This window comes from Myotis daubentonii, chromosome 1, assembly GCF_963259705.1.
Source record: "Myotis daubentonii chromosome 1, mMyoDau2.1, whole genome shotgun sequence".
NCBI classification, from domain to species: Eukaryota; Metazoa; Chordata; class Mammalia; order Chiroptera; family Vespertilionidae; genus Myotis; species Myotis daubentonii.
Window position 1 is genome coordinate 161112112 of NC_081840.1, and position 17787 is coordinate 161129898.

The 17787-nt window shown below is 41.1% G+C and overlaps 1 protein-coding gene across 8 annotated transcripts in view; it reads left to right on the forward strand.

Moving 5' to 3' along the window:
- The window catches only part of CELF2 (CUGBP Elav-like family member 2), a 557821-nt gene that overhangs the window by 130541 nt on the left and 409493 nt on the right, over positions 1 to 17787 (forward strand). For all 8 annotated transcript variants that reach the window (XM_059664044.1, XM_059664060.1, XM_059663936.1 and 5 more), the window contains exon 2: positions 6653 to 6688. In XM_059664044.1, coding sequence (XP_059520027.1) covers positions 6653 to 6688 — 36 coding nt within the window. The remainder of the gene's footprint in view (positions 1 to 6652; positions 6689 to 17787) is intronic.

The window sequence follows — 17787 nt, forward strand, 5'->3', positions numbered from 1 at the left end:
AAATAAATAGGGTCAGCATTCAGCAAAGAATGAAAGTCTCATCATCTCATATGTAAATTGAATAGTAGAAACTCAGTAAATATTAAAAGCTTTTCCTCATGTTACTTATGAACCACTGAGAGGCTTTTCTCTTCCTGGAAGTTTCATCAAAATGATAATCTCTTTCTGGAATTCTTCAAACTGTCATTTCTTACTAAGATTATAAGATTATGGTTGCCTGGTCAGTGTGCTCAGTGGTTAAGCATGCTCCCATGCACCAGGAGGTTTCGGGTTGGATCCCCTGTAGGGGGGCATGCAGGAGACAGATGATTGATGTTCCTATCTCTCCCTCTCCCATCCTCTCTCTGAAATCAATAAAAAACATATTTTTAAAAAAATATGTTACTAGTAATATCTAGGTGTCTAGGTTGTAAAAACCTAACATAAGTACCACTTAAGGTCAAAATACAAACATAAAGGTATTTTATTTTTTTTATTTTTTTATTTTTTTTAAATTAAATGTTTATTGTTCAGATTATTACATTTGTTCCTCTTTTTTCCCCCCATAACTCCCCTCCTCCCAGTTCCCACCCCACCCTCCGCCCTCACTGCCCACCCATTCTCCTCATCCATAGGTGCACGATTTTTGTCCAGTCTCCTCGCATCTCCCACACCCCTTTCCCCCCCAAGAATAGTCAGTCCATTCCCTTTCTATGTCCCTGATTCTATTATAATCACCAGTTCATTCTGTTCATCAGATTTATTCACTTGATTCTTAGATTCACTTGTTGATAGATGCGTATTTGTTGTTCATAATTTGTATCTTTACCTTTTTCTTCTTCTTCCTTTTCTTAAAGGATACCTTTCAGCATTTCATATAGTACTGGTTTGGTGGTGATGAACTCCTTTAGCTTTTCCTTATCTGTGAAGCTCTTTATCTGACCTTCAATTCTGAATGATAGCTTTGCTGGATAAAGTAATCTTGGTTGTAGGTTCTTGGTATTCATCACTTTGAATATTTCTTGCCACTCCCTTCAGGCTTGCAAAGTTTCTGTTGAGAAATCAGCTGACGTCGTATGGGTATTCCCTTGTAGGTAACTGAGTTTCTTTCTCTTGCTGCTTTTAAGATTCTCTCTTTGTCTTTTGCTCTTGGCATTTTAATTATGATGTGTCTTGGTGTGGCCCTCTTTGGATTCCTTTTGTTTGGGGTTCTCTGCGCTTCCTGGACTTGTAAGTCTATTTCTTTCACCAGGTAGGGGAAGTTTTCTGTCATTATTTCTTCAAATAGGTTTTCAATATCTTGCTCTCTCTCATCTTCTGGCACCCCTATAATTCGGATGTTGGTACGCTTGAAGCTGTCCCAGAGGCTCCTTACACTATCTTCGTATATTCAGATTCTTTTTTCATTTTGCTTTTCCAGTTGGGTGTTTTTTGCTTCTTCGCAATTTAAACCTTTGACTTGATTCTTATGTTCCTCTGGTCTGCTGTTAGGAGTCTGTATAATATTCTTTATTTTAGTCAGTGTATGCTTAATTTCTAGTTGGTCCTTTATCACAACATCGAGGGTCTCATTAGATTTCTTGAGGATCTCACTATATTTATCGGCGGTCTCATCAGTCTTTTCGAGGGCCTTACTAAGTTTTCGGCGGCTTCTAGACAGTTCTTGAGAGACCTTAAAAGTGTGGTTTTGAACTCTATATCCTCCATTTCTGTCAGTTGTGTCCTGTTTCTTTGTCTCCACATTTTTTATGCTTTCTTGGTGCACCTCCTTGTGGTCTTTTTGTGCAGTCTTGTTGTAGTTAAGCCTTGATTGTTATAGGTAATACTGGGGGTGATTTGACCTCCAGGCCAACTGGCTGTGAGAATCAGCTGTGTCTGCAGTGGGAGAACTTCTGTCCTCTAGGGAGGTGCTAATCTAGCCTCTGCCTGAGGCTAACCAGCAAATGCCTCCATGCAAGGCTTGGGCGGGGCAGATCCCAGAGGATCAACAGGGCGGGCAGAGCGAGCAGTTATGGCTGCTCTCAGTCCAGTCCCCAGAGGCTCTGCCTCTCAGAGTCCCAGCAACTGCTGCAAACCTCGGAGAGAAAGCTGCCCTCGAGTTCTGACCGATGCCAGACAGTCCCACTTCTCTCGTTTGAGTCTGGGTCCCCAGAGACTCACCTGGAACTGGAGCTCAGAGCCTGAGACTCCCTCCAGATTGAAACAGACAACAGCACCCTCAGCCGCCAGCCCGCTCCGCATGCACCTCCGCACCTTTGTATTTTCCGCACTGCGCCTCCTCTGAGTCTCGGTATGCTTTTCTCTTTCCTTCTAGTTGTAGAATTTCCCCTCAGCCAGCCTTCCTGTGGTTCTGGGTGATGTCCGTTGCGTCTTTTAGTTGTATTTTTGAAGTGGTTGTGCGAGGCAGCAATCTCCGGTGTTTACCTATGCTGCCATCTTGGTTTCTCTGTATTTTATTTTTTAAAAGAGAAAATATGTGTAATTAAATAAGTCTGTCTTCCAATATAAACTGACAATTAGTAATAGAAAAGTAATCATATAATCCTCCTCTTTATGATATAATTAACATTTTTCTAAAGTGAGTCTTGCATGGATTTTTCTCCTTGGAAATTATGACTTTTGCAATTCAACAGATGATACATTAAGTTTGAATATACTTTTTTCCCTACAGAATCCTCAAATTTTTCTCTGAAAATGGTTTTATGAAGAGAGATGTCAACAGTGCTAAATTGAAAGCCATTTCATTTGTTTTAATTTATACAAAACTGAATCATATTTTTGGCTCCCACTAAGTGGAAGGTCATTAGAGAGTAATTGTCCCATTAGTGACAGTCTGAAGATGTAGGCATAAAGCCATCAAGGATAAATTCATTTCCTTGATCCTGTGGGGTTTGTCTTAATGTCTCTTCTTCTGTTAGCTTTCCATAAATGTTGGACATTGTAGACAAAGATGAATTTATCTTCATTGAATGAAAATCAGTGAAGACTGGTCATACTCACAGTAAATTTAATTTTTTATCAGTTGGTTCCCAAGTGAATCATTAACAGGTGAGCAGTTTCATACTGATCATCGGAAGGTGATGTTCCTGCTTTGTTTTTGTTTCCCCCCCCCCCCCCATCTCTTTCCAAAGTCATTTCTGTCTATGTTAATAATTTAAGAAAAGGAATTAGAGGACACTTGATAAAATGCTTTTTGCTGAACTCCCTGAATAGTACTTTGTTTTTCTACTTGATTCTCACAAGGAAAAGAGTAAATAATGTGGAGGGATGTGAGCTTTGTAGCTGTGGGGTCACTGGAACAAGTGTGATCTGAGGATGAGCCTGATATGCACCATGCCGGATATGCTCAGCTTCCTGCTAAAAAAGTGGTTATTTATACATATGGGATACTTATACATATGGGCTATTTATACATATGGGTTTCTTATACATATGGGTTATTTATATATATGCATTATTTATACATATGGGTTAGTTATACATAGGTGGGTTTTTTTTGTTTTTTGATTTTTAAGAGAACAGAAATTTATTGCATCACAGTCCTATATCAAGGTATCAGAAGGGCCACCACCCTCTGAGACTCTGGGTAGAATTCTTTCTTCCTTGCATCGTCCTTCTCCTCTCTTGTGTATCTATTGTAGGTTTTTTGCTGTGTGGTTACTGGAGCTTATATAAAACTTCATCTAGATATAAAAGTCCATTTTACACTGACTACAACTTTGATTTTATACAATAACTTCCCTTTTATTTCCTCCCATTTATGTTCTTTTTTTTCTTCTGGAAATACACAGACATTTTTTAATGGGAGCAAAATGGGGCAATGGCGTCACAGCCAACGGGGATTGAGCTCAGGCGAGGCAGGGCCGGTGCTGTGCCCGGGTCATGGAAGCCACAGCAGCCTGGCGGCACGGGGGGGTGGGGGGGGCGGCCTGGCCATGGGGGGCCTGCGAGGAGCCCAGGCGGCCTGCTTCATCCCTGGGGAGGAGTGGAGGCTCTGGCCCAGCTGGTTCTGTGAAAACCTCAAGGGTGGGCACCTGGCAGCTCCGAGTGGCTCCTCAGCTTAATTACTTAATCACACCCCGCGAGTAATCAATCAACCCACGAGTATTTAATCATAGCACGCTAGAGTGAGCCTGCGAGCTGGAGGTGGGCCGGGTGCGAGCTGGAGGTGGGCCGGGTGCGGCGTGATTTTCATTTCTTTGTTACAGGAAGAAAGAATTCAAAATTGTACACAGTGTGATTTCACGTATGGAAAAATGCATATAGACATAAGCACATAGAAATAAATACTGAATGGTAATAAACTGAAATTCTTTCTATCTTATATAATTACAGGGGTTTTTTTATTTTGGGGGGTTTTTTGTATTTTCCAAATTTTTATCAAAAAAAAAAACCTATGGATTTCTATATAATTCAAAATCATATTTGGATATTGAAAAGTAATATAAACATTTAATTGCAAATGATATTTAGAGAGAGCTGCCCATGGAAAGTGAAGGGAATCCCCACTCTAGCTGTCTAGTGCTAAAGTCTTAATTCCTAGATGAGAGCAAATTCCCTTTCTAAACCCTGGGACTCTGTATGACTATAAAGATGATATAGAGAATTGCTCCTTCCACATTTTATTGTCCACAAGAAATGGCTTTTAGAAGACCTTTCACTGTTGTTTTCTTCTAAGAAGGTTTTTATAAGAAAAGTAAATGTCAACTTTATTTTGGATCTTAATATTTCCAGAATGCCTAAATTCCATCGGATATACAGCCTAAATCTCCTCTTTCTTCTCTTTATTTTCCTTTCCCATTTACTCCTCTTTACAGCTCTCCCTCCCTCCCTCTATCTCCTTTATAATGTCTAGGACGGTGTACCTCTTAAATACTGTCCTCAGACAAACATGGTAGCTCTTTCTTTGATTTCTTCTATACTTAGCATCATGTTCAGAATAGCACCCTCTATTCAAAGACAACTTACAAGTATCAAAACTACAACTCAATTTCAGTTGCACTTTTACTATGTTTTCAAGCACTGTAGGACAAAATTCTCTTTCTCTCCACACACACACACTCTCTCTCTCTCTCTCTCTCTCTCTCTCTCTCTCTCTCTCACACACACACACACACACACACACACACACACACACACACACACACACGAAAAACAGTATGTAAGAAGTCAACATGATATTGAGTCAAAAGAACATGTGTTGAACTCCTGCTTTCAGAGCAAATCCTCAGTCTATGTTGGGGCTGGAGCAGGAAGTAGAATCTGGCAATAGCCCACCACTAGAGAGGGGGCAAAAAGTGGTGGTAACTCATTAGCCATTTATTTCCCTTCTCTGTCTGTTAGTTTTGAGGACATCTGATGGAATAAACAACAAGAATAGCTATTCATGGATTGGGCAGTTGGGAAAGGTGTTCAGGGATGACACGAGGATGACCTTCACTGATAATGTTGATAATAAGTCATACACCGAACATTTTGTCAAAAACTTCCAAATAAAGATCTAGAGCTCCATGGAATATGAAAATGGAGTAACACCACCAGATGGTTGTACCTTTTTAATAGAAATCTCATTGGAAAAGTAAAACAAAAAATGCTAGACTTTATTGCTTGCAAGGAAGTGTCTGGAGAGTAACCAAAGTTGTATTCTTCCTGTTGAAATCTGAGTTTTATCTTCTTGTTTTGTCTAGAGGTCTCTTGACAAAAGGCATCCCTTAGTCATACACACCCAGGCCCCACCAAAGCAGTAAATCACCATCTGTCACTGTGTCACATGATTCACACCAGATTACTGGTTTATTATGAAAGACAGGACTCAACCAAATGGAAGAGATGCCTAAGACAAGGTATATGGAGTTTCCATGCTCTCTCCAAGCCCATCAGCCTCCAAGTTCAACCCAGAAGCCCTTGGAATTACACTTTAAATCCCTCCATCTAAAGTTGAGCCCACCTCCACTTTTAAAATATCTCAACATCAAGCTCTCCTCATCATCACTTCACATTGCTATCAAGAGCACATCTCTGATAGAAGGGCAAGATATTGATTAGGAAAAATTCAGTGTTTAAATTTGTGTCTGGTCTAGTGACTTGTCTTTTGTGCCATTTGCATTATCATAAGCATCTGTCTTCAATAATTCCAACTGGTAGGACATTGTAACAAAGACGTGAAAAGCAGTCATTTGCCACTAAAAGAATTGGATTTTGTGCTGTATTTGTTCTTTTACAAACCTCAGATGACAGCATTAACACAAAGACACAACCTTAAAAAAATATGTTCCTGAATGATTCTTGGAAAGAGAAGACAGATGATTTGTTTAACTGAAAAATATCTAAAAAGATAGTTTAGGATTCCCCCCCCCCCGCCGTTTCCTTCTATATGTTGTACATTTTTAAATTTTAATATTTTAAACTTAATTAAGTTCTACCACCAGGAAGCAGAGGAAGATATTTTGCATGTGTGTAAAATTTCCTTTGAAAATAACCATTGAAATATTTATGGGAATTAATCAGAAATGTGATTAATCAATATTGAATTCCTGAAGAGCTGCCTATACAGTATCTTTTGCACATATATGGTACTGCTATGCCTTGGAACATTATATTTTGGTTTTATTGAACACGTTTTTAGAATTTAACAAAATAAGCTCTTTATGTGTATCTTCTTTTTTCCCTCTAGAGAGACGACCACAGAGTTGGCTGGAAGCCTACCAAGGTGAGCAGATGTGCTGTGCTTATTCTGTGCCTGATCTCTGATGTTCCCATATAGAAGTGCCGCGTGCTCTTAGAGAGGACTTCTTAATTTTATCTCCCTCATATTGGATTTAAAACCTCATATTTCACTCTGTAAATGCCAAAAACTGTGTGTGAGTCACATAGAAGTGATATAACCAAGAAGTGATGAGGGTGATGTCCACATATGCCTTAGAGAAGTTCTCATTCCTTTAGAATAGATCCTGTACTTGGGGATGCGTAGATGAGCTATATTCTTCACAGGAATCATCAACATGCTTTTTCCTTTATTATATTCGTGGAATTGGATTTTTTCCTTCAGTATATCCATTATTGTTACTGTGTTCAAGGATTTATAGATTTATAAAAGAATCTTAAGCTTCCTCTAAAGCATTTACATCATAGTTTTGATGATAACATAGATATGTTTGTATTTCTTATCATCACTGAATTAAACACTTAGTAATACAGTGGGGCCTTGACTTACGAGTTTAATTCATTCCGTGATGGAGCTCGTAACTCAAATTACTCATATGTCAAATCAATTGTGAACGAGTAGACACGTGATGCTGGGCTGATGTTGTGGCGTTCACTGTGACATTCACTGCGCCAACTAGCGGTGGGGTATCTGAAGCTGGCTCGTAACCCGAATTTTAGCTCGCAACTCAAAGCAAAAAATTGGCCGAGAGACAGCTCGAAAAACTCATTAGTCGGGACACTCGTAAGTCAAGGCCCCACTGTATTATCTCACCAGGGAAAGAAATCAATATATAAATGGTCAGTCTACTTTATGTATTTTTTATATTTTGTCACTGTATGAAATAAGATATGATTAACAGGATGCAAATTATAGAGAGCTCTCTATAAAAAATGATTACCACTATTTATTAGAAGAAAAAAGAAAAAGAAGGGAGTGGCAATTCATTAAGAGATATTTTGCTGAGCATTGCATATAGCACCTAGCATCATGCCTTAGCTTTACAGGTGTTCAGTAACCATTTGTGAACAAATGAATAGGGCATAGGGTATTGGGAACTATTAGAAATGGAAAAACAAGAGAATCCTAAGAATAAGAAAAAGAAGTGTGAACAGACTATGATAATGAACAGGGAATAGGAACCGTACATATAGTCACCATCTGTTACAGGAGATAAGCACATTCGGTTGCTTTTTTATGTAAAGAAAATCTTTGCTTATAGGATCATGATTAATTATGGCCAAAAAATGGTTTCCTGTGATCCAAATATTTAAATTACTCCATGTCTTAATTCTTTGGATAACGTCCCAAAGAAACATTTCCACTGTGTGCTGGTTTGCGGGGTTAAAGCAGATGTGTGCTCTGGTGTATGTATCCCCTGTGTGTGTTTGTCATTGTGCCTTCCCTATGGAGAAGGTCCACTCTGAAGGCTTCAGCATCACATCATTTTCAGGGACAGAGAGTTGTGTATTTGCCCATGCCTGTGGTGAAGAAGTTAATCCCCAAATAAGGGAACAGAGAATGACTTTCAAACTCTCTAGAATGGCTAAGCAGCGGACCACCCTCAGATGAGACCCACACAGAGCTGGAACATGCAGATACAAATTACTCAGATGTCTGAAAAATCTGGTGTGCACCCTGAATTCTATTAAGCAACAATGCTTATTATTGTGAATACCAAGTGGCATTTCCTATATTCACTGCGAATTATCTCCTTTTGAAGCTAGTTTATTACTCCAGGGAGAGTTCTCTCTTTTCCTGAGTTTGGTGGGAGATATTTTAGTAATGAGCCTATTTTTTTTCATGAATTTTTGTTATTCTAATGTTGGATCATGTTGAAAATAAACATGACAATAATCCCATTCAAGCTGCAACTCTCAGTCGTGGTAATGGCATAGCAATAAGGGTGTGAGGAATATGTCAGTCAGTTATTTCTCAGTTGGCTTCTAATGGAACCTCAGGTATTCTTTTTACTTTCTCCACAGGCATTTTGGACATATTCATTCACAATTATGACCTTTCCTTACATTAACATAAAATAATACAATTATTTAATGATGAATACTTCTCTTGGCATTTGGAATATTTCTTTTGGTAGCATTTGTTTGTTTGTACACTCTTGTGGAATGCAATCAGTTATTTAGCTTTCAGCCTTTTTTTCCAATTTCTTCAGCCTGTCACTGGGAAAGTGCAAGTGAGCCCTGGAAAACCTTGGTGCTGTTAAGAACAAGGCACCTGTAGTTATTTGGTTTGTTATTTTGTAGTTAATGATTAGTGGAACATGACGCTGGGGGGTTTATCCTTTTAGTTCTAAAGTATGCTTATTATGTGACATCTAAGAAAAACAGAAAATTGCAATCCAGGCAACTGCTAACTGGTGATAGGAGGCTGGGAAGGAAGACAATGGCATTTTATAGCAGTTTTGTGGTTTGGTTTTCATTGGCCTTGACTGTCTTGAAATTTTCCGAAAGGCCATTTACAAATATTGCACAAGGGTGGAGTATTTCAACTTTAATTGCTTTACATAGCCTTAATTTAAAGTAGCTGGCCGCTGGTTGATAATATTCTGTGAAACTGTCCCAATCGTGTGGTGGATCGTGTCCGGTAGTTAAACATCTTTGAAGTTGAAATGAGATACGTGCACAAGGTGTATGAACAGGCAGCAGGTTTGCTTTCCATTACTAATGATAAGCTACAGTGTTTCGGAGTTCTTGCCATTGCTGAAATTAAAGCATAGTCATAATATGTCACCAGGAAAATTAGATTATATGAGCAACATGCACTAAGCATTGTACTTATAAATATTAAGACCAATGATCTTGTCGGGATTAAAACAAATATTTAACTGGCTGCAGATAGTACTCATGCTGTCCTCCTTATCGGGAAGCATGGCGGAAATGGGATGTATGCTTACATTTCTTGAACTGGGAAAAATATCACTTTCAATCTTACATGTGACTCCTCACTCCTGTTTTGCTGTGGCAAAGAACAATGTAGCCATCAGAACAATTGTTGTTGTGTATTCCCCATTAAAGCATGTTTTTCAAGAAGTTTTTTAATGGTGAGGAGTTTAGTTTAGGTAAATGTGTTTTAATTAAATGATGGTAATATCCCAATTGTTCAAAAGGAATGCAGGCATTAAATTCGTTATTATGAGCTTGGTTTTTAATGTAAATGGTGCCTATACAAAAATACAACTTTATTTTGGATAGCAGAGTAAATATTTAAACAAGGTTTATACTAACAGAGTTTTTAATGTGATCTGCAATATTAGTAGCTGTTTTTGAAAAAGAGAGAGCATTTTAATTCCTTGTTAATATAGTCTACTGTTTCTCGACCTAAACTAAACAGTATGGAAAATAAAGTGGCTTAATACACCTTAATAGAAGTAGCTTAAGTATTACGGCAGAGATCCACAAGCTGGTTCTTAAAGCACACCACTGAGAAGTCAGGGTAATTTTTGAAGAATATAAAGTATTGGTAAATGAAGCTTAAAATAATTAAGTGTATAAATCAGATGTCGTCTTTTACTAAATTTTAGCATAAAAAGTGGAGGCAGAGGCCAAAAAGTAAAGTTATGCAGGAAAAACTTAGCCTTTTTTTCTTGTATTTTAACCTAATAACTTGATCTCTTTTTCTATGCCTTCTTTGAGGGGTCTAAGGAATATAAGTACTCAGTATAAGAAGCAGAACTCCTAATTCCTAGACTACCACTATTCACCATAGGATTACTGTTTGAGACATATTCATATGCATATCTACCAAAAAGATATGAACTGCCTGCTTTGTGTGTCTATCAGAGACAAAAGTCATTCATTGCATTGCAGTTTCCAAAATGCAGTTTTTGTCTTAAATCATTGAACTTTGTTATCCAAAATTTGAACTGAACAGATTCCATGTAGTGGAAGGGCAAGAGTGAAGTTTCTGATTGACCACATTTCTCAGTCATGGATCTGGCTGGTCAGGTATCAGCAACAAGAAAAGGAGGAGAATCAAAGTAAGTTCTGCTAGTTCAACTCACCACTTATGGCTCTAGAGGGGTTTTAAATTAGATACTCTGTCTCCTGTGGAGGCCTTTAGTAGCTAACATAATCTCACATTTCTCATTGTCCTCAATACGAAGTGATGACTTCTGAAAGACCTTTAGAAATTAGAAGATAAAAATGTTAGTAACCAAAAGCAAAATAAGCAAGTGGGACTACATCAAGCTAAAAAACTGCTGCTCAGCAAAAAAAAAAAAAAAAAAAAAAAAAAAAAAGGGAACCTAATGAATGGGAGAAATATTTGCAAATCATATATCTTATATAATAAAAGGGTAATATGCAAATAGACCAAACTGCAAAACAACCGAACAACCAATCAAAACGTAATATGCTAATGATATGCTAAGGCTGCTCAACTGCTCGCTATGACAGGCACTGACAACCAGGGGGCAGACAGTCAACTGGTCAACCAGTTGCTATGACATGCCCTGACCACAAGGAGGCAGATGCTCCAACTGGTAGGTTAGCTTGCTGCTGGGGTCCAGCTGATCAGGACTGAGCCCTCCCACAGTCTCTCCCCTGCCCAATTATGCACCGGTGGGGTCCCTCAGCCTGGCCTGCACCCTCTCGCAATCCGGGACCCCTTGGGGGATGTTGGAGAGCTGGTTTTAGCCCAATCCCACAGGCCACTCCCCTTGGGAGGGCACCAGAGGCAGGGCTCATGGCTGGCAAGCGCTGCTGTGGCAGCGCAAGCCTCTCCTAATCGGGACTGATTGCAGCAGGCACAGTGGGGCCGGGATGAGCGGGAGCAGCAGGTAGGAGCTGCAGGCAGCATTGGACTGCAGGTTTCAGTCCAATCCCTGCAGGCCACCCAGAGGGACCCCATCCATGCATGAATTCATGCACTGGGTCTCTAATATATATATATAATAAAGGACTAATATCCAAAATATATGAGGAAATTAAACAGCTCCATAGCAAAAAAAAAAGCAAACAATCTGATTTAAAAGTGGGCAGAGGAGCTGAATAGATATTCTTCCAAAGAAGACATCCCAGATGGTCAACAGGTACATTAAAAGATGTTCAACATCACAAATCATCAGGGAGATGCAAAGCAAAACCACATGAAATGTCATCTCACACCTGTTAGAATGGCTATCATATAAAAGACAAAAGATAACAAATGTTGGCAAGGATGTGGAGAAAAGGGGACCATTGTGCACTATTGATAGGAATGAATTGGTGCAGCCACTATGGAAAACCGTATGAAAGTTCCTCAAAAATTAAAACTGGAAGTACTATGGGATCCAGCTTCTGGGTATATACCCAAAGAAAATGAAAACAGGTTATGGAAGAGATATATGCACTCCCATGTTCATGGCAGCATTATTCACAATAGCCAAAATATAGAAAAAAAAACCTGTCTGTCAGCAGATAAATGGATAAAGAAGATGTGGCAAATATATATACAATGGAGTATTAGCCTTGAGAAAGAAGGAATTCTGCCATGTGACAACATGGATGGACCTTGAATGCATTATGCTAAGTGAAATAAGCCGGACAGAGAAAGACAAGTACTGCATGATATAACTTATATGTGGAATCTTTCTTTTTTAAATATATTTCATTGATTTTTTACAGAGAGGAAGGGAGAGAGATAGAGAGTTAGAAACAGCTGCCTCCTGCACATCTCCTACTGGGCATATGCCCGCAACCCAGGTACATGCCCTTGACCGGAATCGAACCTGGGACCATTCAGTCCACAGGCCGATGCTCTATCCGCTGAGCCAAACCGGTTTCGGCTGGAATCTTAAAAAAAAAAAAAATTGGTAGTTCCAGGCCAATCTCTTACTAATTAATCTAGATCAGATGAACATTTCCTGTCTTCTTTATAACCCCTAATAAAGAACAGTTCCCTCTGGTTCAATATTTACAGAATTTATCATTTATTCATTAATTCAGCAAAGGTGCATGGAGCACTAGCTATATGCTAGAATGCTTGTAGGCTCTGTGGTAGATAACAAACAAAACATCAGCTCTTCCCCTAAATAGTTTGATCTAGTGTCGCAGATACAGACAATCATAGTGCTAGGTGGAACACTTAATGCCCTGAGTAGAAAGACATGTCAGTAAACTAAATGCACTAAGGGATTTCAGCAACAACGTGGGCCACTTCTGATTGGAGGAAGCCAGGACAGCATCATGAATCAACATTCTGAGCAGGACTGAGCAGATGGGTCAGGTTTAAATATGTGGCAGAGGAGGGAGCTGTGCACAGAGGGAATGTCATCATTAATGCCTAGTGGGGGTATGCAGGGAATGTGTGTAGGGAACAGAAAGTAGTACCATCTTGTTGGATGGAGTGCAGAAGCAGGAAGGAGAGCTTAGGGGATGATTGAATGATGTGAAGGGTTTAGACACCTGTGTGAGGAGCCATTATTCTCTTTGATATTGTTCATCCAGGGAATGTTCTAAGCTGCTCCTTAAGAAGAGTAATCTGGGCAAATCAATAGAATAGATTTGGAGAAAGAAAAAGACTTGAAGTTCTCCATATAGAATTTCATGGTACTCCTGGGCCTTACAATCCTCAGAGCCCCTCTCTCTCCAGTTTTACCACTTGGCTAATAATAAAATACAAGCCCTCTGGCTTAAGTGATTGGTTCCCAAACCTTACACCTTACACTCAATTCCCTGCTTCCAGCACCCAACCATCATATTGCATACTGATGCTGAGGCCACAGTCACAGTTGGTAAGATGTGACTGGTAAACAGGCCTGGTCAAGATCAGTAGCAGCCTTCATCTAGCTAAAATCAAAGGCCATTTATCTGTTCTCTTGTTTGGTTTCTCATTCAAGATAGGGACTTCTTCCTTCTCCATGAAATGCCTCTTTGATTTCTGGGATACCAAACTTCCATTTTCTTCCTCTCTCACTGGCTATCCTTTCTCAATCTTTCTGCCTGTCCTTCCACCCTGCCTAAACCCCACCTCCTAACTTTATACAATGCATCCTTCACTCGTGGTCAGTGACTGAATTCTTTCCTACATAAACCTTGTTCTAAATATATATATATTTCCTTTATTATTTTCTCAGGTTGAATCTATCTAAAAGGCACGGTAGCTATATCAAGCTGGAAAATGCAAATTGAGTTTGTAGCTATAGTTCAAGAGGTTGGAGAGGCCCAGTGTTAATTCAGCATCCTGGTGCAGTCCCTTGTTCTTCTCCGCCATCCTCAGCATGCTGGGCATGGTGTGCTTCAAGCTCACAGTATCATTGCAGCAGCTCCAGCTATCACATGGAGACCTGACCGCATCTAGTGAAGAAAGGCATCTCCTCTCAAGTATCTCTAGTTTAGGGAAGAATTTCCTGCCCATGTCTAAACTCTTAGAGAATGAAAATTGGACTTCTGGTATTTGAAGCCTTTATAATGAGATATATATTCTGCCATCAAGGAGGAAGGTAGGAATCTGGGTAGGGGGAAATGGCTTGTACATACTTGAGGAATGGTATCTGCCACAGTTCTCTTGTTTCTTTTTCTTCTCGGCCTATTCCAGCCAGACTTCTGACCCTTTGATTCTATTAAACAGGCCTGGTCAAGATCAGTAGCAGCCTTCATCTAGCTAAAAAATCAAAGGCCATTTATCTGTTCTCTTGTTTGGTTTCTCATTCAAGATAGGGACTTCTTCCTTCTCCATGAAATGCCTCCTTGATTTCTGGGATACCAAACTCCCATTTTCTTCCTCTCTCACTGACTATCCTTTCTCAATCTTTCTGCCTGTCTTTCCTCTTCTACTTGACTCTAAATGGTGAGGCAACCAGGTTTCCCTTGCCCACTTCTATCTTTAATTGTAGAGGGTTGTGGAGAGAGATTTCATCTAGTTCCATGGGTTTAAAGATCATCTTATATGGATAGTTTCCATTTTTATATCTCCAGCCCCAACTTCTTCCTTGAGCCTCAAATCTGAATATCCAGCTGTCCATTTAACATGAATACTTAGATATAATATCCTAAACTTGATGTGACCAAAAAAATAACTTTTGGAGGAACCAAGATGGCGGAGTAGGGAGTAGACCTGTGCGTGCTGCCTCCTACAACATCATTGAAACTACCAACTATAAGACAAACAACCACCATTCAGAACCATGGGGAAGTTGGCCCAGTGGGAGATCTACAACTGGAAGGAAAGAAAGAAGCGCAGTGAGACTGAGTAGGAGCTACAGAGGCGCCAAAAACAGAGGTACACAGTCACGCACCAGGCGGGCTGCAACTGGATGCACGGCTTTTTTTTCATTCAGAAGCGTTTACGAACCCTCGAATCCTCTGGGCTTGCTCGGGGCGGGTCTCTGAGGCCCCAGGCCCCACAGGGAGAGGCGGCACAGCCCTGCAGCGGTCTGAGAGTGGGGGAGGCTCTGGCGCGCAGCTGCTTGCCGGCATTGGGGGACGCGAAGTCCCGGTGTCCTGTAGAGGTGAGGAGCCATGGAAACGCCGCTTCCTGAGACCCAGCCCTAATCAATTTACATCCCCATCCAAGCTGTGCCAGGTGCACAAGAAGACCCACCTGTGCTTTTGCAGCCTAACCCAACAAATTGCAGACTTCAACTCCTCACACCCATGGGAGACGCACTCAAGAAGCAGACCCAGGAGAACCAGGATAGCGGCGTAAGGAAGAGACCTGTGCGTGCTGCCTCCCACAACAACATCGAGGCTACCAACTGTGGGACAAACAGCTATCATACGGAACCATGGGAAAGCTGGCCCAGTGGAGGCTCTACAACTGGAAGGAAAGAAGAGCATTGAGACTGAGTAGGATGTGCAGAGACACCAAGTACAGAGCCCAGCCCAACAAACTGCAGATTTCAACTCCTCGCATAGAAAGAAGAGCAATGAGACTGAGTAGAATGTGCAGAGACACCAAGTACACAGCCCAACCCAGCAGGCTGCAGATTTCGGCTCCTCACATCTGGGAGGGACGCACTCGGGGGGCGGAGTCAGGTTCGGGGCAGGCCAGGGCCGCGGGCTGGGCCTGTGATGTGGAACCGCTGTACCAGCAGGCGCACAAGCACGCCCACTGGGGGACAGCAGATGGGCAGTCTGTGCACTTGGTGGAGGGCGAAGTCTGAGCAGGCGTTCTGAATGTTCAGCCACCAGGAAAGCCTGGAGATTTTGTCTGGTGGGGAGCCGCCCGGCAGGAGACAGAGTGCCAAACTTCGTGTTTCCCCGGTGAGGTCGAAACAGCCCTGGTGAGGTCAGGATGGCCCCAGTGAGGTTGAAACGGCTCCGGTGAGGTTGGGACGGCCCCAGTGAGGCCGAAATGGCCCTGGTGAAGTCGGAATGGCCCTGGGGAGGTGGAGACGGCCCCGGTGAGGTCGGGACGGCCCTGGTGACATTGAAACGGCCCTGGTGATGCCGAAACGGTCCTGGTGAGGTCGGGACGGCCCCGGTGAGGTCAAGACGGCTCTGGTGAGGACGAAACAGCCCCGGTGAGACTGGGACGGCTCCAGTGAGATTGGGACAGATAATGGGGACCAGTATAGACTGATGAACAGGGGTAGATGCAGAGGCAGAGCAGCATTGAACAGACTGTCAAACTACAGTGGGAAGCCTGGGGAGGGTTTGGGGGGGGGGGGTTAAGAGATCAACCGAAGGACTTATATGCATGCATATAAGAATAACCAATGGACACAAGACACTCAGGGGTAGGGGCCAGGAGAATGTCAAGGTGGGGGTGGGGAATAACTTTTGGATCCTAGCCATACCCACATTACCACCATGCACCCAACTGCTCAAATGAGAAACCTAGAGTTACTTATATTGCCTTTCTTTTTCTCACACTTAGCAGACCATCCATCAGCAAAGCCTTTGGCTGAACCTCCAAAATTTATCTCTAATTTTTCTACTTTCCCCATCTCTCTCTAATCCATTGGTTCTCAACCTGTGTGTCGTGACCCTTTCAGGGGTCGCCTAAGACCACTGGAAAACACATATATAATTACATATTGTTTTGTGATTAATCACTATGCTTTAATTATGTTCAATTTGTAATAATGAAAATACATCCTGCATATCAGATATTTACATTACAATTCAAAACAGTAGCAAAATTACAGTTATGAAGTAGCAACGAAAATAATTTTATGATTGGGGGTCACCACAACATGAGGAACTATATTAAAGGGTCGCGGCATTAGGAAGGCTGAGAACCACTGCTCTAATCCATCATAAAGCCCCACTGTAACTATTAAAATGCCCCTCAACTGGTTCCTCATTTCCCTGTTGCAATGTAGTAGTCATCAATCAAACTCTCTGTTCTCTTCTTTTAAGGGCTTTAATCCCATAATGAGGAACTCCTCTTACAGCTTCATCTAAACCTAATCTCCCCCAAAGGCATTGGGGGTTAGAGCTTTAACATACAAATTTTGTGGAGGGAGGTTCACGCAAACATTCAGTCCATAACAGGGAAAGAGAGAGGGAGCTTTGAAGAAACTTTCTCCCACAGAGCCAGTGGTAGACCAGATATATGATTTCTGCCTTCTATCACCCTTCCCACTCTACTCACTGCTTTACATTCTTGGCACCCAAAAAAAAAAAAAACTCAACTTATTGGCTGAAAGCAATTAACCTAAATTTGTTACCAAGCTCTTTGGCTCCACTGTTGTTGAGTGTATATTGGTATAGAGGTTAAGGCATTGGGCTGTGGGCTCAGACACACTTGAATCTTGTGTCTGCCACTTCTTAGTCATGTGACTGTGAGCCAGTTAGTTAATATCTCTGTCTCCATGTTTCATTTGTGAATTTGGCAAAATTGTGATGCCCATCTTATAGTGCCACAATGAGAAGATAATCTATATAAAATATTTAGCTCAGAGCCTGGCAAACAACAAGCAAATTAATACAAGGTAGCTATTATAGTGGTTCATTCAAAGATAGCTTTATGCTACTTATTTTTATTAATACTTGGGTAGTGTCTATGTCCAAGACAAGACACCTGATTGCATTATAAGAAACAGCCTAGTGAATTGGTTCCACACATGTGCCCTGGAGCCTAATTCCAGCGTGTTTACATCTCAGTTTGGCCACTTACCTAGTTCTGTGACCTTTGTAAGTTTTTAACCTCTCTGTGCC